This window comes from Hylobates moloch, unplaced genomic scaffold (assembly GCF_009828535.3).
Source record: "Hylobates moloch isolate HMO894 unplaced genomic scaffold, HMol_V3 SCAFFOLD_11, whole genome shotgun sequence".
Taxonomy (NCBI): Eukaryota; Metazoa; Chordata; class Mammalia; order Primates; family Hylobatidae; genus Hylobates; species Hylobates moloch.
This window is the reverse complement of record NW_026652286.1, coordinates 81,503,298-81,527,379: the sequence shown is the minus strand read 5'-3', so window position 1 is coordinate 81,527,379 and position 24,082 is coordinate 81,503,298. Positions and strand designations below refer to the sequence as shown.

General features: G+C 38.9%; 1 protein-coding gene across 1 annotated transcript in view; it reads right to left on the bottom strand.

Annotated features, from left to right (window-relative positions):
- Positions 1–763: 763 nt before the first annotated feature.
- DDX10 (DEAD-box helicase 10) overlaps positions 764–24,082 on the bottom strand; it is a 278,803-nt gene continuing 255,484 nt past the window's right edge. The window contains exon 18 of the mRNA XM_032167320.2: positions 764–1,445. Coding sequence (XP_032023211.1) covers positions 1,268–1,445 — 178 coding nt within the window. The 3' untranslated portion in view covers positions 764–1,267. The remainder of the gene's footprint in view (positions 1,446–24,082) is intronic.

Sequence of the window (24,082 nt, the reverse complement as noted above, 5' to 3'; positions counted from 1 at the left end):
AAAACTCCACCTCAAAAAAAAAAAAAAAAAAAGTTGTTACAGAATAGGCATCAAAAGAACTAGTAAAGCAAAGAGTGGGAAGAGGGAGAAGCTGAGGTGTCACCTGACTTCATTTTGATGGTGAAATGATGTTGGTGCCGGCTCACGAGGATATCAAAGAGGAGAAACTTTTCTGGGACAAACGTGGACTTAGGCTGAGTTGAAAAGGTTTGAGATACCCAGGTGTAATGCCATCATTCCTCTTCCTTGTATTTATAATTTATTTGCACCTGTTAACTGAAAATGTTTGTGCACGGAGTGGGAAAATAAGAAAGGGACAGAATCATGAGAAGGTGGCAAATCTATAAAATCAGTTTCATGTCAAGACTCAGTTCTTTACCATATTCTTTCCCTTTGAAGAATCTGAGTTATTTGTAACAAAAAAGAGGCTCTGTCGTGTTTTGCATTGTACTCATTACCAGGAGCTGAGTCTGGGTGGGGCTCTGTGGTAGGTGCCGACTGGAGCACTTGCAGAGGACCTGCAGCTACCACGTGCACAGTGAGAGGCCATGTTGTAGTCAGTCTTCATATTCAGAACTTCTACCGATTTTATAAACAATCGCTAGCAAACCTGCAAGTGTTAAGTTAAATGATATCCTTGAGAACAGGCTAACTTAAGAATATGACAAATTCACAGTTTGAGGAAATGGCCAAGCACTTTAATCTTAAGAACCTTCCTGTGAGAGTTCTCTTATGTTACTGGACGTAATGAAAACATTAATACTTTCTTTTATAGGAAATATGTTTATTATTGATCATCTCAATTCAAAAATACTCATTCTTTCTCAGGGCTGGTCCATCATAGTCTCTTTGAAAATATTAAATACATCGAAATCATGAGCAATTTTAACAGTAACAGAAACTTCTGTACAGTAAGCAAGACAGGGATTTCTAACAATGACACAAGAGCTCCAGAACTTGCCAGTAAAACAAAGGCAGCGTTTCCAATGACAAGGTGTAGGAACCCATGGATAAAAATCTAACAGAACACATGCTGGAAAACGGGGTCAGGAAATGGTATCATCCACCCTCGATCTGAGTATGCTCAGTGATGGCACAAAGCATGTCCTGTGAGAGGGACTTGGAGATAAGATCGCTTCTATCCAGAAATGTGCCCTTTGGGAATGGGGCATATGGTACCTAAGTGCCCCCAAATCAACTGTTTTTCAACTTCTTGCCTACACAATCATAACCAAGCTTTCAGCGAGAAGGCAGGCACAGGAAGTATTTAGCTTTGACTTCTTAGCAGATGTAACACCAGCTCTTCATCCTCTGCTAAAGACAGGCCGGTATCCAAAGGCTCTAAAGTGTCCCACTTGGCCTTCTTTCTGTTATGACTTGTTGGTCCCACGTCTTCCACTTCACTGTTGTTCCTCTTCTTCATCCCCTGCTTCTTCTTGGTATCACTGGTGAGAAGAAATCCAAAGATTTGCTTTAGACTCAGTATGAAATCAAACATTTAAAATAGGACAAAATTAACAGAGAGTTGGTAAAGTGATATTATTCAAGAATGAAGGAAACCATGGCAACATCAAGATATCTGTATAATTAGTAAGTACCTTCCCATCAGTAGCTAGGTCCTACCACGCACGAGGCACATGCAAGGTACTTTGTTCACACTGGGTCATCCAATTTTCACAATCATACTAGGAAGTTATAGCTGTATCATCCACAATTTGAGGACACTGAGAGGCACCACAGGTATGTCTGGCTCCAGCGTGTGCTTGTCCTGCCACGTCAAACTACCTCTACTGAAAGTCAGGTTATCTTTAGGTAGCAGAGTGCAAGCTAACAGCTATCTGGACACCAGGTACTGCTTCTAATATCTGTTGCATTAAGTTGTGATCTAGAGATCATGCATAAAATAGAACCTGAGATGTTAAATTACAGATTAGTTAAGACATCAAATAAATTTCCTCCATTTAAAAATCTGTATCAAAGATACAGATAGCCTTAAGAAAGCAAACATTATTGCAGTATTAAGTACATATCCAAGACACAGACCATAAAAACAAAACTAATTTCTGAAAGTTGAGGCAATCACTTGATATGCTAAAAACAGAAGAAAAAGCAAAACATTCTCCTCCAAGCATTTTGAGATATTATCTGTTCCAAGATGACCCAATTATTGGATATATGATTAAAACAAAATAAAAAGTCCATCTGTTAGCAGTGGCAACCACGAATCCAGGGCTTCCTCAGAGTCTGGCACTGCGCTACATACCTTACATAGATTATGTCATTTATATTCACGGCAACCCTCAGTGTGGAGTGCATTAGTCTCATTCTGCAATGAGGTTAAGAGAGGTTAAATGACTGGACCAAGATTACACCCATGGGATTCAAACTCAGATATGAATGATACTGAATCCATCCCCAAAGGCAGACTTTTAAAAGCAATTAGAGTTGACTCAGTCAACATTTAAACGCCAGGAACTGTGGAAAGAGCACTGGTTTGGCATCAACACAGTCAGACCTTTAATTAACACGTCTAACCCTCAGTTTTCTTATTTGTAAAGACAGGGATTATATAATTTATTTAAAATTGTGAGAATTAAATGAACTTACAGAAATGAGAACACACAGTAGTGCTCAATACATGTTAACTTTCTGTCTAAAAACTACTCCCTTTTAAATTCTCACATTCACTATATCTAATCAGCAAAATAAATAAATCCAGAAATATTACATTATATCCCAAGCACACGATGTGTTCTTAAAGAGAACAAACTGCTCAACTTCCAATGGTCTGGATTACTCTTTAAGAAGACAGCCTGGATATCGAAGTGAATGTGCCTAATCAGCATATCCATTTATGACCAGCTTGATGCAAAACTGGAAATAATTCCTCCATTTCCCTCCCAGAAGTGCCCAGTGCTCTGACTCAGCCATTCTCTTTCACCATTGGAGGAAAGACAAACTGGATGGCACTATGAGGTTATTTAAAGCCACAAATCACTGCACTTTTTTAAAAGAGTGCCTGGAGAGATGAACATGAAAGAGTTCCCTGTGATACAAATTCAGTCAGCAAAGAATTAAAATAATTCTTAGTGAAAAAGGGCCTTAAAAAAAGTATTGAGCCCTAATCCTCTTATGAGTATGGCCAGTCCTGTGACAATCCCACAGGGTTATAGTGCCAGGATCTATTTGGTTCAAGGGAATACTGGTATTTGCTCTGCCTATACGTCAAGTGCATCTCAGGTCAGCTCATCAGAAATGGCCTAATTAGTGGGCTGTCTATTGCATCCTCTTAATGTGCTCCTGCACATTACACGCCCTGGAGGAAATAGGTGGTTTAGATAATAAAAGGTAGAAAATTTATGTAGTCCAAGTATTTTCACAATAGGCAGCTTTGCTGCTTTGTGGATCACTTCAAATTCTATAAAGGCACTTTATACTACTTTCTATAGCAAATAAGCAGCAATCTGTATAATAAGTTAATTATTAAACAACAGTATAGGCATTCTACAGATAAATTACCAAAAGGGGGATAATATAACAAACCTAGAAAGTAATCAGGAAGTAGAAAGCAAACTATAGCCACTATCTGGTCTCTTCAGGAAAGGCCTCTTCCAAATGGAGTGGCACTAGAGGGCTCCCTTTTATTTACATCCTGATGAATCAGGCAGGCAGTGGGGTTCTGACCCCATCTAGCTTATGTTCACCTGGAGCTCACTGGATCCAACTAGGGGCAGGGACTTCTTTCTGATGGGTTAACAACCTAATATATGTAATAGAGAATTCTAGTTTCTTGATTTTTAAATTATTTTCTGCAAGTTCTGCGAGGGGCTCTTGCATCTTTCAATCATGAGTTCTATTAGGAGCCATGGGGGCAGCACATCACTGGTGCCATTTATCAAATAGGTAGTAAAACATTCTGAAGATAACAGGTCCACTGAAATAATGAAAATGCAATAGAGGTCGAAAAAGGAGTGAAATCAGTGTTCTCCACTAAGCCGAGGGAGGTAAGGAGGTCCCTGAGATGACTGATGAGGGGGTGGCCTGCAAAACTGGGGTGAGCCCAAGCCTGAGCTCTGCATTTTATCCTCATGTCAGCACTTCTGTGGGACTTAGATTTTTGCCACATTCTTTAAATGTTCGAGGCAAGGGTCAAAAGCAAACATATCACTGCTCAGCATTAAGACGGTGCAACATAATGGATAAAACACATCTTAAAAAGCAAAAGCATGGCTTGACTCAGCACGCCAAAAACCCTACTACTGCTATAAAAATCAAAAGTAGAGCTAAAGAATTCAGAGATAAGTCTTTCAATAAACCAAATAATAAAGACTTTATTAGTAATGTCTGGTGTGCCATTTAAAGGACGTATCATACAACAGAGAAAAAAGCATCATGTAATGTGTAATCTGAACAGATGATGACAGGGAAATTCTATTTTGATGATTTTGAAATTTTTGTGAAAATGGATACACAAAGGCTTGTCTTCATAACCAAAGTGACCATCTGAGCCAAACAACTCACTCATTGCTAATAATTAAGAAAACAAGATACAACATTGGAATGTGAATTCAATTTTTAAATCTTTATTTGTAATTGAGTTTTAAATGGAATATAACTTTCTGAATTTCTAAATTTTCTGAAACCAAACATTAAAATACTCTGAGAAATTGAACTGATTTTTTAACAGGGTTGATTTCCTGGTTTCAATATTTTAATTTTTTCAGACACTTGTAGTGATGTCATCACCCCAGAATAACAGTGTTAATTTCACGAGAAACAAAAGAGCCAGAGGAAAACCTGAAGTTAGCATGTTCAGGTCAGCCTTCCTCCCAGTCCCTCACTCCTCAAGCACGGCCCTCACTCGCGAGATCAGCAGACACTTGGGCATTTCCACCGGTGTTTGCTGTAAATGTGGCACCTGCCTCTTCTGGGTCTTCCTTTGTCCTTCAAGACCCATCTCCAATTCCTTATCTCCCATGAAAGGTACAAATCTGCCTATTAAAAGTGATCTCTTCTGAATTGGAAAAGCGCCAATTATCTATTAGTCATTTTGCACCTAAGATTGCTATTTCCTGATACTAAATTGATTTTCTTTTCCAACTGTATGCATCTTAACTCCCAATTAGAATGTAAACCCGTGAGTGGAAAAGTGAATGGGCACAATCTTCCTTGAGGGCAATTTGGCAGTACCCTTCAAAAGTCTTTAAAATATATATACCTGGCAATTTTTCTTCTGGGACTTTATCCGGGGGAAATAATTAGAGATCGAGACAAAGATTTAGGCACAAGGATATTCACGGGATAGCTACTTTTAATTGCAGAAAGTTAGAAATCCCAAAGTCCAACCATAAAGGATTGAATAGGTTATAAAATTGGAAATAAGATACTATGCAGCTATTAAAAATGATGTTTCAGGAATTGCTTTTGACACTGACAACAGTTATAAAACCAACACAAAAAGAGAGAGTCCATTTGTATTTTAAAAAGTCTATATGTAAGTTTGCATAGAAAAAGGTTTGGAAGATTTTTTTTAATTTTCCTCTTGCTGTTATATATGTCCTCTCATTTTTCTGTAATGAGCCTGTATTACTCTTTGCAATAAAGAAAAAAATTAAATTTGAAGTTCTGGGTAGCTAGGTATACATCAATTATTCTTTTTAATTCCACAAGGCTCAGAAGCATACAGAGTAGGTATGCCCTACTACTGCTATAAAAATAAGAAGTAGAGCTAAAGAACTCAGAGATATCAGTCTTTCAATAATCCAAATAATAAAGACTTTATTAGTAATGTCTGGTGTGCCATTTAAAGGATGTATCATACAACAGAGAAAAAAATCATCATGTAATGTGTAATCTGAACAGATGATGACAGAGTAGGTATGCTACATAATCTCTGTTCCTGTTGATAACCTGATCTCCAACCTAGGGTCCCTGTGTCTATAAATGTATCAGAAAAGGTGAGACTGCTTAGGTGAAGACATATGAATCATGGGTTATTTTCAATATTTTTTTAAAAATCTGCAATTGTGTGCCGAAGACTAAGTTGTGGGATTTGTTTGCTTTTGGCTAGAATTATATTAACTGAGGTTTGTAAACACTCAATACTTCAGATACTTGGGTGAACTGGAAATTACATCTTTGTTAATGAAACAAATGTGAAATATTAAGTATTAACTTTCTTGAGAGACAAAAATCTTTTAAAACATGGGACCATTATCGTTGAAAACAAAACAGATGATGACAGGGAAATTCTATTTTGATGATTTTGAAATTTTTGTTAAAGTGGATACACAAAAGCTTGTCTTGTGATGATGAAAAGGTTGGAAGTCATCATTCCAGGATACAAAATGGTGCTCCATGGATCATATGGAGAAACCTGTGAGAATTCCTGATAATTTTACTTTTCAGTCTTACATATCAGCCTTCTTAGGAAGCTATTCAATAATGGTTTCCATGCCCACTCCCCCCCAAATACAAAAAAAACTTAAGAACCAGTCATCTTAAATAAAGTTCTTGTTGAAATATCATTTATAAAACCTTCATGTATAATATTTCTTTTGAGCCCATTGTAAGCATGCTTAGAGAAGTAGTCTCTGTCAAGCACAGCTTGGTCTTGTCTTTTTCATAAAAATTTCAGTGGTTCTCTAGAAAGATTATTAGTATAATCTTTAAAGAGTCTCATGATCTAGTATAAGCCTGCCTCTGTAACCTGTTCTGCATTAGCCCCCCCTTAATATACCCCTTGTTCTTTGGGGCTCCTTTCTATTCCCTGAATATGCCCCAGCTTCTCAGTTTCTTTTATCTCTATCTGGAATTCCCTTTTCTGTTTTCTAACTATCTAAACCTCCCTTATCCTTCAAAACCAGTTCAAATGATACCTCTTCCTCAAGGATTCCACCTTGTGCACTGTAATTTTATATAGATTTCTTCTTCTGCCTACTAAATGGTTAGCTTTTTGAGGTCTGAGGCTCCTTCATTTCTGAAGATGACTTAAAGAATTCATTCAATAAAGGTCCATTCATCTGAATAGTAAAAATAATGACGGTTAGGGTAGTTCAAAGCCCCAAGAATTACCATCACTGCAACAAAAAAGGCAACATTTCAATGGATTTTGCTTCTAATTCGACTTCCAGCAGAGTTAACAGAGGAGAGTGTCACGTGTGGGAGCACCCCCAGAACACTCAATCCAGTCTGTGGGTGCGCAGGCTCCTGTCTGCTGACTAATCCTCCGTTTTTAATATCACAAGTTCCAGTGTTCTAAATTTTGGCTTTGCATGTTTTTAAAAATTATGTAAGTGGCCAAATTATGGCTAAACCCAGTAACTTGTTTTTTCAAACACAACTTCTGCTGAGTTAACGCCCTGTCAATGGACAGTTTAAATTTTACCATGACTGCAACTTCCATACGAGATGTAATCAGCAATCATCTAAATTTAAAGTACTTAAAGGTTGACTACAACCTCCCTGATTGTACCTTCCCAGTTTCCTCTTCCTCTATCCATTACATAAATGTTCATTTCCCCAGGTTCCATCCTTGGGCCTCAACTATCCTCATCTTACATATTCATTCTGGGTATTCTCATGCAGTTCAGTGTTTCCACAATCTTCCACAATGCTAATGACTTAAAAATATGCATTTTAGCCTAGGGCTTTTTCTAGACCACCAGATCAGAAATTATACTGTAAAAAAAGAAGTACCCAATAATTTCAGACTCTGAGAAATGAGAGAGTACTTTTAAGATTATAAAAAGATCAAAACTTGGCATGTCACTTCAACAAAAATGAGTAATTTTGATGTTCTTTGCAATAATATCTAACTATTATCCTTTTTAAAATGTGTGATCACATGAAAACCTTAACCCTCAATATTCAAACAGCTCCTGGATGTTTCTACCTGTACCTCAAAGTAAACATGCTTCTATTACATGTTTTCCCCAAATCTGTTCTTCCTGTATTTATTTCCTTTCTAAGTGAAAAGGACTATTCCCCTACTAAAAACCTGGAAGTCATCCTTGAGCTACCTTCTCTTTTATAATCTTAATTGAATTGATCATCTCTCAAATCCGTCTATGTTTTCTAGGGCTTCTGCAACCATCCTCACTCGTTGCCCTTCTTCACCTGATCCAGCTCTGGGAAGCCTTCCCTGACCCACCCCCATCTGAGTCAAGTGCCCTTTTAGAGTTACCCTCACATTGTGCATACTTCAATCGCACCATCTCTATCACACCATCTGAAATGCCTTAGGGCAACTGTCTATGTGCTTATCTTCAATTAGACTACAAGTTCTCTCAGGACAAAAACTTTGTCTGGTTCTTTGCAGCCACACTGCCTTGGTACCCGAGGGCTTAATACACATTTCTTGAAGACATGAATAAACTCACTGGGCTGAGCTTCTGTACTGCTTAGTATCTGACTGGCCCACTGTATGTCATATAGCGTCAGAAAGAATGACCCCTAACTAAAACCACATTCTTACCCTCTTTGCAGCATAGATGATTCATTTTAAGCCAGTATGTAAGTAGACATTTAAATCTGCGCGTTGTATTTTTTCTGTAAACACTGTATCATTAATTCCAAAGAAATTGAAGAGATCAAAGCCACAGTGAAAATTAAAACACTAATGGCGGAAGGGAAATTATACTGTAAAAAAAGAAGTACCCAATAACTTCAGACTCTGAGAAATCAGACAATACTTTTAAGATTATAAAAAGATCAAAACTTGGCATGTCACTTCAACAAAAATAAGTAATTTTGATGTTCTTTGCAATAATATCTAACTATTATCCTTTTTAAAATGTGTGATCACATGAAAACCTTAACCCTCAATGAAGTACTGACAAAGATACTCTTTTGACCAAACCTGAGTCTGGCTACTCTAAGTCCTCTTTCTCACTGGGCTTTGTCTTTAGTCCAGTTCTGCCCACTTAGTCCAGTTTTAGCAAGAATCTTGCCAAGTCAGCTTAACAAAAATCTCTCACCCTTAATATCTGGTCAAATTTCCCATCCCCCAGGCTTGCCTTCAGTAATAATCCTGTGGAATCTGTTTAGCCAGAATCCTCCATAACCCTGATGTTCCTTCTTAGTAACTTTCCATTAATGACCCCTTCCTGTAAATCTCTATAACTCTCACTTGTCCTAGTTGTACTCTCAGTTGAGCTCAATCTCTTGCCCCTACTAAAAAACCCCATTGCAGTGGCCCCTACCCCTTGAATAAAGTTTGACTTACCATTCTTTAGTAAGTGTCATGAATTTTTTTCTTTAACAGCATGTAGCACAGTCAACAAATGACTATGACTTCAAGACAAAGGTATCAGGTTCCATAAGACACGCAGTGACAGTGGGATCTCCCCTCATTATCCTGGACTTTAGACTCAGGGTGGTTTGCCACCAGCAGACACAATATTTCAACAAAGAGTATAATCAGCAAATACAGCACTTGCCAAAAATATGAAAAGTTAAAATTGAAATTGCTTTCATTTTTGTCACAAGAGTACTACTTAATGTTGATGGAAAACAAGACCAAAAAGCAAATTCTCAACTCATAACTTTTGTTTTCTTTTGAGGGGAAAGACCTTTAGAAAAAACAAACAAGAAACATTGGTATCCAGGAAAGAAACAAAGTGGATGAAGATTATACGAAGCCATTAACTACTCTAAATGAAGTACATCCCTGACTCTTGAGAACTACATACTGGATTCTTAGAGAATGTGGAAACCGTCTTGTTCATTTGGTCATCTCTGATTCAATGGAGAATGGAAGAGGATCCTCAAAGACTGGAGACTGGCAAAAAGTACTTCCCATTTTATTATTATTTCTTTTTAGAGATGGGGGTCTTGCTATGTTGCCCAAGCTGGCCTTGAACTGGGCTGACACAATCCTCCTGCCTCAACCTCCCTGGGACTAAAGGTGCATGCCACCATGCTCAGCCTGGTTCCCATTTTCAAAGAGGAGAAGGTAAATTTTGCAAAGTATGTAAAGCTTTCAACCAAGACTTTAAAGTGGATTACCAACTTTAAATAGGAAAGGCTGTCAGCGAACTATACCTGTGGGCCAAATTTCACACAGTGCCTGTTTTATACATCAAGTTTTACTGATGATTCAGCCTCAACCCCCTTGTTTATGTATTGTCTATGGTTGCTTTACCACTGCACTGGCAGAGATGAGTATCCCTCAAAGTGTAAAATAATTACTATCTGGCCCTTTAGAGAAAAAAGGGTAGATCCCTTTTTTATATTTTATACCCTGCTGACATATAAAACAAGCACTGTGTGAAATAAACAAAACCAAAAACCAGACCCCTGGTTCTAGTAGCTTTTGTTGGCTCACTAAAAACAATTCATATCAGACTAATCTTACTGCTCTGAGAGGGTTATTTGACTGGTAAAGTGGGAAAATGAATGCTTTTAGGCTTCAGCAAGGCACAGAACACACAATAACCTTGCGGATAACATTGAGACACAGGATCTGAAGACAAAATTAGGAGAAAGCGTAACTAGGTCATTAAGAAGAATCTTTAGTTTCCTAAAAGGTTTATTGTTAAAGGTATTTTATAACGTCTAGTTCATGGTGCCTGGATGTTATTGTAACTTCGTCTCTATCAAGTTTAACTCAGTATATTTGGAAGACACTGTGATCATGGAACCTTTTATCCCCTTAACTTTACAGGTAAATTCTCTGAAATGTACACATGGCATAACGTAAAAAATATCTACTTTTCCCCCTTCCCTGTTTAATGTTGAAATGACTGCTTTTAAAAATCAGTTACTTAACAGTGATTCAAGCACTGTTATTAAATATGTCATTTCCAAAATTCTGGTATAGAGGAAAAGAAAATGGCTTTGGAGCCAGTCTGACCCGATTTAAACCCTAGCAGTTGCCTAAAACTTGGGAAAACTGCTGAATGTCACGCAGTGCCAATTTTTATGTTTGTAAATGTGACTAATATCTATCTCATGGAGAGATTAAATAAGTGATATATGCATAGTAAATGCATTATAAATGTTAACTATAGCTTCTCCAACTCCCCATGGTGGGCATGATCTTACTTTTCTGTTGATGTTAACTAGATTATATTGGTCTTTACCATGTAAGGTGAAAGCCTTTTAACTTGAGATGTCCCCTGACCCCCTGAGATAGGGTCTTGCTCAGCCCAGGCTGGAGTACAGGGTGCTATCAAGGCTCATGAGAGAACTCCTGGGGAGGTGGGACACTCAGGAAGGAATTCTGAATGGGGTAGGGGTCTGGGACAAATGTTCTTGGAGGGAAGAGAGGTTCTGGGTCCCTGTTAGGTTAAGGTCCTCAGCAAGCAACAATAGTCTTTGATGTTTTTATTAAAATTAAGTATATTATTATTATTAGCCTTATCTCAGGTAAGAACCTTCTCACTTTGAGAGAGAAGACAGTTCCTCAAAGGGCAGCCCTGTTCATAAGGAAGGGCTATGCTAAGCTGGAATTTCATGTTTGGCAGAATAGTACTTAATGCAGCATATAACCAAAATCTGAAAAGACAAAGCATATTATTATCACAGTCTACGGTATTTTAAACGTTAAAAACAGCTTTCTTTAAACTACAGAAATTATTATGAACTGGTTAAATTCTAAAATACTGACAATACAAGATGCTGGTGGGGCTGTGGAGCAAAAACAGCTCTTGTTCATTGCTGGTAAGAATGCAAAATGATACAGCCACTTCGGAAGAGAGTTTAGCAGTTTCTTATAAAACTAAATATACTCCCTACCATGTGATCCAGCTGTCATGCCCTTTGATATTTACCCAAAGGAGCTGAAAACTTATTACCACACAAAAACCTGCTCATGAATATTTATAGCAGCTTTATTCATAATTGCCAAAATTTAGAAGCAGCCAAGATGTCTTTCAATAGATGAACAAACTGTGATACATCCATACAATGGAATATTATTCAGTGATAAAAAGAAATGAGCTATCAAGCCACAAAAAGATATAGCAGAACCTTAAAAATATATTGCTAAGTGAAAGAAGCCAATCTGAAAAGGGTGCATATATGATTCCACCCATATGGCATTCCAGAAAAGGCAAAACTGTGAATACAATAAAAAGACCAGTGGTTGCAAGGGATTTGGAAAGAGAAGGATAGATAGGTGGAGCACAGGGGATTTTGAGGGCAATGAGCTATTCTTTGTGATACTATAATGATAGACACATGACATTATACATTTGTCAAAACCCATAAGATACACAATGCCGAAAGTGAACTCTAATTTGAACTATAGACATTAGTTAATAATAATGTATCAATATTAGTTCATAAATTGTAACAAATTTACCACACTAATACAAGATGTTACTAATAGGGGAAATTGCAGAGGTAGTGAAGGGAAATATGAAAACTGTATTTTTCACTCCATGTTTACTGTAAAAACTAAAAGTGCTAGGAAGAAAGTCAATAAAAAAAAGTATAGTTTAAAAGACTATACCCCCAATATATTATAACTTAATTAAATTAAGCATAAAAACACATTAGAGTTTTCTCTTTTTATCCCCAAAGAACTACATGCCCCTTAATATATCACCTGAGTTACCTTTCCCATCCTCATTTAGAGTACTCAGACCATCTCAATTTCACTTTTCTGTTCTTATGAGAATTTCAATGCCAGCTCACTCCTTTCTAATAAGTTGCCACTGTATAGACTAGACTAGCAACTGTTTTTTATACTCATCACCTTCTATGAAGTCAGTATCACAATCAGGATAGACACATGGGTAGAATGATGATGAGGTGAAAAGCAGCCAAGGAATCTCCTAATAGGAATACACAGAATTGTACAGTCATGATGATGCTATTAGGGTAAATATTTAAACAATAATTGTCTACGCAAACCACAATTAGAACACTAGGATGAATCATTCCTTCTTCCCAGAGGTGGCTTTCAATGATTTTTCAGGTCTCGCCTCAGAGAGGGTTCTTCCTAACCATCTTGGCTAAAGTGAACTCTCCCAATTCCTCCCTCATCAGTTATTGTTTTCAAGGCCCTGTCACCACCTTTTGTCTGCTTTTTGTTTACTTCCTTATGGTCTGTCTCTCTTGCTGGAGTGTACGCTCTATGAGGGGCTGGGGTCCAGTATCTCTTTATTGCTCTCTGCCAGTCACATGGTAAACTAGCAGTTAATCAAATGCCTAAATTATGCGACTGTCAAAGGAGAACAGACAGGTAAGGGCATTCCTACACTCCAATTTGGTAACATGGACTCTCCATCCATATTTTGAATAGGCTATGTTACATGACATTACTGTCACTACATCATTAATTTCAACCAGGCTGTAAGATATTTTTGTAAACTGTTTTGAATATAGGGCCTAGTGCTACCTGGGGACTTAATGAATGACTTCAATGAGGAAAACAATGAAAAGTAGGTATCCTAGAGGACATTAAGTTTTATTCCTATCAATGTATATACTCTTTCACAAACTCCTACCAGTTTCGCTTTTAGTAATTAAAATAATTACTACATATTAATGACCCTACTCAATGTCATATTTCACTTTCTTTTTACCCTTGTTAGATCTTCATAGTAACTTTGCAAGGTAAAAATTATCTTCCTTTGACTGATGAAGAAAGCTGGGTCACAGTGATTAAGTAACTTGTCAAAGGTCCATAATTTGTAAAAGAAAGATTCAAACTCAGGTCTGTCTGACCCCCAAACCCGCAGTTTTCCCCACAAAGCCAAGAAGCCTGCCTTTGTTCTAACAGTCTTAATTTCACGAAACTACTTTCCCTGTTGCAAAGTTGATAATAATGCAGCATGTAGGTCAATATTCCAAAACTACAAGCAGTGGTGCATGTGGGCAAGGCATTCAGTCTCTCGGTTCATAGAACCTCATGTAATTCATATCTCACACCTGCTAGATCAACTATTTTTGTAAAACAGATGCTTCTGAGAACACCCTGCCAGGATCAGGCATAGTTTAAATTCGTATGTATTGACAGAGAAAGGCATAAGGAGAGAGACTGATTCACTGATATATTATTCCATGTAGCAGGAACTCCTAGGGCTTATTCCACTTGAATTTTTAATTCCCTTTCTGGCTTTTAGGACACTTTAGCCAATAAACTTACAAGTGTGGGAAAGAGTGGGGCAAATGACATATTATCACAAGAAGAGGAAGGTAATCATTGGTACCTGCCATGAATAGGAAGACCTCTCACTGGTAAACAGCATACTTTAAATGATGTGTGAATTAAATCCAAAGAAAACAAGTCAGAATGTCCTTTGTAACCCAGAAACCACACTTCCTGGGCTGCGAGGACACAGTAGTTGGAACCACTATGCCAAACTTCAGGAATGTTTCAGCAGGGCGCAGTGGCTCACGCCTGTAATCCCTGCACTTTGGGAGGCCAAGGCAGGCAGTTGCCCGAGGTCAAGAGTTCAATACCAGCCTGGTTAACATGGTGAAACCCCTTCTTTACTAAAAATACAAAAAAATTAGCCGGGCATGGTGGCACACGCCTGTAGTCCCAGCTACTCAGGAGGCTGAGGCAGGAGAATTGCTTCAACCCAGGAGACGGAGGTTGCAGTGAGCTGAGATTGCGCCACTGCACTCCAGCCTGGACGACAGAGGGAGACTCCATCAGAAAAAGAAAAAAAAAAAAAGTTCCAAGTGCTGTCTGATAAGGCTGTGGCCAAGGCAACATAGAAGAAAAATATCTTCTGGGAAAATCTGTCAACTTCTCTCCTGCTGGATGCAGTGCCTTATAGAAACACAATGTAGTGGAGTGAACACTAAACTTCCAAGGATGCTGGGGCAGACAGTTCCAATAATTAAGTTATAAAATAGCAACTGAAATTGTGGGGGACTCTGTAAGCCTGACTCTGAACAAGAGACTGTGCAGCCAGAAAGTGGCATATGCCTCATTTTAGAGGTCATAACTTCTGCAGCAGCTGCATTTCTTCATGTACAACTAGGGGTGTGCAAGTTCGTATGTGTTAAATTACAAAATAGGGGATTGACATCACTGTACAGCCTATTCAGAAATTTCACAAAGGCAAGGACAAAGGGCTGCTGGAAGAAAGCACACTCTCTTTATTAGACTGTCTGAGCAGCTTTTCAACCTCTTGCTTTTCCTTCTCTTTCTTTTGGAATGCTAAGTTAAGAAATCAGGTGAACCAAAGACTGATACAGCTGCAAGGAAGCTAAGGGTGGGTGTCTGGAGGTGGAGAACAGTGAGTATGCCCTTAAACAGAAACCCTGAGGTGTCCTTTTACAACATGCTGCTAAACTGGCTGTGGAAAGCTACTGTGAGAGACAAGAGTTTAGCGCCTGAGAGCCCAGTTTGGGGCACCTATTTGTATAAAACTCTCCTTCTTGTATTCATATCATAAATGTAGCTTGGATTTTTTCCTAAATAATTTAAACCTAATACATGAGCTTGTGATCATTTGAAACATTCTCAGAAACCTTTATACCCATCTTAAAGTACTGGCACTTTGGTATTCAAATATGTTGTGCCAGAGACTTTTCCCCTTACCATAAATTTTAATTTACGAGGCCATGCAACAGTCCTAATGAAGATTAATTACTACAGTACATTCCATATAATGTGCTCAGCTTTCTCCTGTCAGCAAAGGCTACCACATGTAGAACTGGTAGTGAAAATGTATCACGTCCTTAATGACTCTTTTCTAGCTGCTCAGTACTAAAAACAAATTTGTAAAAACAATGTCATCTAAGAAAAGATTGATGGGCTCAGAGTTCATTATAAACATAACTGCAAAAGGAGAGGAAAAAACTGGTCCTGTTGGATCAGAATTCTAATAATCAGAAAAGGCTGGAGGTGGTCAGGAAAAACTAGAAGGCACAAGACTGCACATCATACCACTTCAAATATGTGTTTCCATCTGCAAAATATCTACAACGCCATTTGCGACTGGCAAAAAGTTTTTGGCCACACTCTTTTTCTGGTCATAAATCCATCCAGTTAACTGCCCAGGAGTGTCTATGCTACATGCACGCCCACGCCATCATTTTGCATGGAATCTCAAGATTTCCCTAAAGCTCATCCATAGAGCCCAGGTTAAGAATCCCTGCTCCACAGCAGTTTAGAAGGTATAATTATGTCTCTTCTCCCAGATTAAAAAAAAAAAAAATTAAACATCATACAAGTTGAGTTTATGCTATGCATTTTTCTCATGGCTAATCTGCATGTAGAACATTTTGTGCTCCTCAGAAACACATCCCATCTGCTTCTCTCTCAATCTACTTCCCCTGATTAGTTTTCAATCTAAGATCACCACCTACCCAAGCATGTCCCTAATGTTCCAGCTATCTGGCAAAATGAAGTTTTACAGTTTAGTCTCACTCTTCATTAGTCCTTCAAATGACTTCAGAGGAAAGAAAACCCAGTCTTCAACAAAGCTGCCCACCAAAACATCACTTATAATTACAAAATCAAATCAAATCACACAAGAACCCAAAACCTAAGCATGGGTACAATCTTTAAAAAATTCACTAACAATTTTTAAAAATTACTTACAATAACAAAAATCAAAACCCATTAAAATTACTTGTAATAACAAAATAAAATCAAACAAGAACCAAAAACCTAAGCATGGGTACAATCTAAAAATTTTAAAAGGGAGGCGGACAAGGATATTATGGTTTAACCAAGTGATGGAAAGCTTGCAGTCATTAGGCATGAGTGCATTCTATGTGAATGCAATGTGAAATGACAAAAAGAAACACCCTTGGCCGGGTGCGGTGGCTCACGCTTGTAATCCCAGCACTTTGGGAGGCCGAGGCGGGCGGATCACGAGGTCAGGAGATCGAGACCACGGTGAAACCCCGTCTCTACTAAAAATACAAAAAATTAGCCGGGCGTGGTGGCGGGCGCCTGTAGTCCCAGCTACTCGGAGAGGCTGAGGCAGGAGAATGGCGTGAACCCGGGAGGCGGAGCTTGCAGTGAGCCGAGATTGCGCCACTGCACTCCAGCCTGGGCGACAGAGCGAGACTCCGTCTCAAAAAAAAAAAAAAAAAGAAACACCCTAAGAAGTCACTCACAAAGGTCTTTTCAGTGAAAACAAAGTTTCATTGCACCAGAGTTAGGGCAGCTGCCAGAGAACCCTACTAGCAAGGGTGGTTCTTCTTAGCCTCATAGCATCCTGAGCTATTCATCCTTCTTAGAGATCCAGGCGCTTCTGAAAAATGGCAGGCTCACAACTGTCTTGAGTTATATATAATGGTTGATTAAATGACAGAGTAGAAAGCACAGGGCAAAAACACTAACAGTAAAAGAGTAGCTTTTTAAACTCCCAATTTCTCAAACTGTGTCTTCCCCATCTCAATCTAGCCCTCACCCCAGAAAATAACATCCTCCTTCCTCAATGTGTAGCAACCTTTCTCTAAAAGTCCTAAGACAAATACTGCCTTTCCCAATCCCCACCCCAACAATCTGCCTCAGGAGTTTCTCCAAATATTGTTCTTATTTTCAAATGTTTGACAAATAAGAAATGACTGAGATTTTCTCTTGAAAGTTGCTTGGCATACGGGAAGGGGGCATATACTCCTGAAGTTGAAAAGAGTAAGAGGAAAGAATGGCAGGCACACAATAAATTCACTACATAATTAAGCTGAGCCAACCTCTTTCTACATTTGCTGCACACAATGAGATTCATAATCAAGGAGAGGTTCAAGTAATTGGAGACTGCAGTGAATAGTATTTTTTTAAACAATCACCTAGACTAAGAAAAAGCTCTTTTAGCTCCATCCAAAAACAAGTAGGAAATGAAAATGGCTTCTGAGAACATTGTTTTCCAAGTGAAAAGCCTCCCACAAATTATGAAGCCGACTGCAAAATCTTAGAATAGGTACTGAGCAAAACTTATTTAAGAGATGTCACAGAACTCAATACTAGGAGAAACTACAGAGGTTAAAGCAGTTCATCTACCTCACATAAGAGATCATTTTTAAAGACAGGCAAGTTCACTCAAAAGATAGAAAAATATGGAACAGATTTTTAGAAACAAAACAAAAACCCAAATAAAAGAACAAACAGCCAGGCGCGGTGGCTCACGCCTGTAATCCCAGCACTTTGGGAGGCCGAGGCGGGTTGATCACGAGGTCAGGAGATTGAGACCACGGTGAAACCCCGTCTCTACTAAAAATACAAAAAATTAGCCGGGCGCGGTGGCGGGTGCCTGTAGTCCCAGCTACTCCGGAGGCTGAGGCAGGAGAATGGCGTGAACCTGGGAGGCAGAGCTTGCAGTGAGCTGAGATCGCGCCACTGCACTCCAGCCTGGGCGACAGAGCGAGACTCCGTCTCAAAAAAGAAAGAACAAACATGCAGGCCAAAAACCTTGATTAGTCTTTTGATTCAGAGATGTGTAAAAATACGTTAAAAGAACACCTAATTATATTTACATGTGGAATAGTTTACTCCATACAGGAAAAGGTATCAATCCATACAGAAGTTACCAGGTCTAAATGAGGACAATAGCCTCAGTACAAACTATAGATGTAATTGGTCTTAGGCTACCTAGAATAATCTACCAAATACCCTGCACCATGTAAGAATTCTTTAGGAAGCTACCTGCCTTAGATAATGTAGTCTACAAAGCAAAGATTGATATAAGGTAGTAAGAGTCGAATCATCACCTTTTCTTTTTCCTTTTTTTATTTGAAAAAGGTTAAGATTATAAATATTAAAAATTTAATTTGACTGGATAATATCTGGAACATCCAGCTGTTTCTTTTTCATCGTATTTAATACTTTGCAAATTTTCACATCATTAGTAATTCACACGAAGATGGCCAAAAACCAAACATGATAAATGCTACTAGATATACAAAAATTAATCTTACATGCTCAGAGTCGAGTCTCTCAGCTTGTGAAGCACAGCTATAGGAAACAATTTTATTGAAAGAAGAGTTTAAATGGAATATGGTTAAAGACACTCATCTCACTTTAGAAGCCACACTTTTTAGAAGTGCAATTTATCCTCCCCTCTGCTGAGTTAACACTTACACCTAAGTCCGATTTAGTGTAGACATCACTGCCTTCAGGAAGCTCTTTCTGACCCATCAGGCCTAGATTGAACCCATCACTTACATGGTCTCCATGTTCATTCCCTACCTACTCCACTCCCCACCGCCTCCCCAAGTGCATAAACCACAGCACTAATCCATCACACTGCTGTGTTATTGCTTATTTAGCTACCTGTAACCTCCATGGAACAAAAAAGCTTTGTGAAAGCAGGAAAGATATTTTTCCCGTTTAATGTTTTATCTTCTGTATCCATGCCTGGCCCATGACAGGCACTAAAACATTTTTAGTTGAAAGAATGGATGGAAGAAATGTTATAATCCAGAGACTAACAGATCAAGTGGGTATTCTTAACTCTTAAATCAGTCATTAGCCCAAAGGCAATTACAGTATCTGAGGTCTTAGTTCCTCAAAAGGTACAAAACTCTTTCAAAACTTACTTGAGATAAGAACACAGGACTCTGTGCAGTTCCCAGCAGACCAATAAATTCAATGAATGTCACAAAGCCCACTGAAACAGAGACACGGGTTTCCTACTAAGCTGTTGTGTCTCCAACAATAACAACAACAACAACAAATCCTAACATTTATTAATTCTACCGATGTTAACTCCACATTTTCAAAGGAAGAATGAGAGGTGAAAGCCAGAGTAAAACGCAGCCTATACCAATGCATAAGATGGATAAAGAAGAGCAAAAAAGCCAGAGAACATCAAGCTCTCCCTTTTACACCTGTCGTCAAAAATAGCACATGAAAGCCTAGATCCTTAAATGGAGTTTGGACATCTGGCCCCAACTACTTCTGTACTGTGGGTAGATTAGCTGGTCCCCTGTTTCACAGCTCTGTTTTTGAGGATAAATAAACTATTCATGGCGGCATTCTTAAAGCTCATTAAAAGAAACCCAAAGTCACATAATTTTCATTGTCCCTGAAACCATATTATAAGCAAGTTCTCTTTTGATCATGCTAACCAAACTGAGTTGAATCCACATCAGAACCCTTTTGAAATCTCAGTGCTGGAGATAACAATTCTGATAATTTTAGAGGGTTGAAGGTAGTTTAAATTCTATTGCAGCTATGCACTGAACTGAGAAAGAAGGCAGAAGTAAAAACTCTTGAAAACCCTGTCAGACCTCCCTGAGGGGGAACTATTGACCCCAGATTCTGTCATTCTCCACTAAATCTGGCTCTCCATTGCCTAGTTCCAACTGACAGTGTCTTTTCCATGTGGAGAAACACAAGTGTTACTCACGCTGAATATTTGTATGTGTCAATAAAGTAAAGGAAAAAGAAACACCCAGAGGAAACTTTCAAAGAAACTCACTCATGCTAGTTTAGTTTGGGACTAATAGCTTCTTTCTTTCTCCTTCCCTTCCCCTCCCTCCCTACCTCCCTCCCTTGCGCTTTCTTTGCTTTCTTCGCTTTCTTCTCTCTCTCTCTCTTTTTTTTTTTTTTTTGAGATGGAGTCTTGCTCTGTCTCCAGGCTGGAGTGCAGTGCCACAATCTCGGCTCACTGCAACCTCTGCCTCCCAGGTTCAAGCAATGCTCCTGCCTCAGCCTCCCAAGTAGCTGGGACTACAGGCGCCCACCACCATGCCCGGCTAATTTCTGTATTTTTAGTAGAGACAGGGTTTCACCATGTTGGCCAGATGGTCTCAATCTCTCGACCTTGTGATCCACCCGCCTCGGCCTCCCAAAGTGCTGGGATTACAGGTGTGAGCCACCGTGCTCAGCTCTCTGTCTCTCAGAGTCTCACTCTGTCGCATAGGCTGGAGTGCAGTGGCACGATCTCAGCTCACTGCAAGCTCCACCTCCCGGGTTCACACCATTCTCCTGCCTCAGCCTCCCCAGCAGCTGGGACTACAGGCGCCCACCACCATGCCCAGCTAATTTTTTGTATTTTTAGTAGAGACGGGGTTTCACTGTGTTAGCCAGGATGGTCTCGATCTCGTGACCTAATGATCTGCCAGCCTTGGCCTCCCAAAGTGCTAGGATTACAGGTGTGAGCCACCACGCCCCGCCGGGACTAATAGCTACTTTCTAATTGGTCTATCTAGTCCCATAAGAGTGAATTTGTCTCTAAAAATGCTGTGTATAGCCAGAGAATAACCTACTGAGAGATGTGATGATGTCCAAGAGGCTGGAGTACTAGCCATTGCCTCAGTTACTGAGTAGAGGGCTAGAGACAGCACAGCAAGTAAAACCTGTGAACATGTCAAGAGGACTCACTAAAGCTGACATCATAAGATCTTAGCATGTAATCATACAGCTTATGAGAAGCAAAGAAAAAGAAGATGTAGCCAAACTGGAAGAATACAGAAAATCTTTACTGGTGCTACTATGCAAATGCTAGCAGCAACAGCAACTACTATTGTCAAAATTCTAGTATATACAATCTTCCAAATACATTTTCTTTATCTAAAATAATTTTGGTTTTAGTTTACATACATCTTGATTCATTGCCATTGAGGCAAATAAACCACAGAAAAGGGAGAAAAATGGAAATTAAAGTATAAATAGAAATTACAGATGTAGGCTACTACTTACAATTTACTCCAAATCCTGCCTGCTAGTCCAGGAATGGCAAATAGGTTTTATCTTCTGTACTGGTTCCAATTGATTGATAGAGACTGTGCTGAGGACTGCTTAGGCCCATTTGAAATGAATAGAGAAAAAACCTACTCTGAATGAAGGACAGGAGAAATTAAGCACCAGTAATATGTATCTGCCATCTGGGGTCTAATCCAGTTGTTCTCAACTGTGGGCAATTTTGCTTCCTCAGAGATATCTGACAATGTCTAAAGACATTTTTAGTTGTCCCAAATGCTAGTGATAGAGGCCAAGGATGATGCTAAGCAGCTTATACCCTTCCTCAAACAAAAAATTATCTGGGCCGGAATATCAATAATGCTGAGGGTGGGAAACCATGTCTATCTTATTGTTAGTGCATGGATCCAGGTCTTTAGTCAAATGACATTATCCTGAGCTACCTCTCTCAACACCAGGGTAATTCTATACAACCTAACTGAGATTCTAGAACTAGAGAGTTAGTTTAATTTACAAAGATCACATTGTTCTGTCCCTAACTTTTATTGTGATCACAGACAAGTTATTTTAGCCTTTAAAGCCTTGGTTTTTTCATCTAGAAGGAGGCTATAAGAAGATTAGACAATCTCTGTGTTCATAGGCCAAAAAAAAACCGGCTAGGAAGCCCTTACATACGCTACAGGAATAAAATCCCTCGTCAGTGATCAAGCCCTTGTTGATATCCTCCTCTTCAACAAAAGACAATTTTTGTCAGCTTAAAACAAGTTGACCAATCCCAGTCTCCACTAATGCTGACTTGTTAGCTGTGCCTGAAATTAAAACTGTTTTAATTTTCATATAATGCTTAAATACTTTCCATCTGAACCCTTGTCTTTAAGTTAAGATGCTTTGTCATCTCTCACAGTACTCCTACCTTCTTGTTCATCACCATTACACTGTATGAACTTGGCTTCTTCCAACTCTCCATCTATATTCTGTCATCTCTTGTATCATTTAACTTATTAATATTAGGACCAATGATATAGTCTCTTATAATTACGTTTCTTTTTTAACCCTGTAAATCTCCTTCATCAATCAATTAATCAATTCAAATATGTCAAGGCATTCTCTGTGCCATGACATTAATATTAGGGGTGGGAATTGAGGCTAGAGCAGTTAAGTGTTGGTACCAAAAAAAAAAAAAATGTAGACAATTTCTAGGTACAAAACATTTACAGCCAATTAACAGGATGAAACACATGAGCTACTAGAGAACAAGTTATATTAACTAGGTGGTAGCACAGAAATGTCACTATAAGGGCAAGAAATGGCAGAAGAATTAAATGAAATGCCTGCTGTACACAGATGAAAGATGACCCAGAAACTATCTAAAATGTTAGGGAAAAAATCCATATAAATCAAATGCAGAAGGATTGCTGACATCCTGCCAAAGGTTTCAAAGGTTGACTAATTTTTAAAGGTATATTAGACAGATATGCAAAATATGGCTGCAGAACTGTAAGAACCAATTAATGTTCCCTCCAAGGAGTCAAGTTACATGGAAACACTTGGAAGATAATGACTGAAAGTCATGTATGTTACTTAAATCACGTCTACCAAAATACAGACCCCATAAACCATTCTAAAAGAGGTGCATTTATATAGGAACACAAGGGGAAGCAAACCTGACCCCACTGGGGTTCATTTAGGTCTCAGACACATACACCAAGGAACTCAGAGCGTGTACATTTACTCTTAGAGGTCAATTTTTAAAGATTAGGAATACGCCCAGAACCTAAATTAGTTAATCCTTATGGCAGAAACATTTGTGTATTTTTCTAAATCCTAATCAAGTTATTTTTATCTGTGGTGCCTCTTGTGGTAGTAAAACAATGATGTCCACTACCTAGACCCTACACATACCGTATAAAGCTCTTATGTTCAACCACCTAATTGTCCAACAGCAAATGGAAGTGTCTGGCATCACCTCAGAAAACTGCATTTGGATAAGTGAATTTTCCCTATTAAAAAATAATTCATGTTTAAATATGCATAAAATTCAAATGAAGAGTAACTCTGTCTCTCTCTCTCTCTTTTTTTTTTTTTTTTTTTTTTTTTTGAGACTGAGTCTCGCTGTCGCCCAGGCTGGAGTGCAGTGGCGCGATCTCGGCTCACTGCAGGCTCCGCCCCGCCGGGGTTCACGCCATTCTCCTGCCTCAGCCTCCCGCGTAGCTGGGACTACAGGCGCCTGCAACCTCGCCCGGCTAATTTTTTGTATTTTTAGTAGAGACGGGGTTTCACCATGTTAGCCAGGATGGTCTCGATCTCCTGACCTTGTGATCCGCCCGCCTCAGCCTCCCAAAGTGCTGGGATTACAGGCGTGAGCCACCGCGCCCGGCCAAGTAACTCTGTCTCTCTACAGCATTTTGTCCTAAGAAAATCTTTAAGACCTTTTTATAATGTTCTTGTTTAAAACAAATTACAGCTCTCTATGGCCTATTTCTCCAACTCCAAACTCCCTGTGCTAGCACTTCAAGG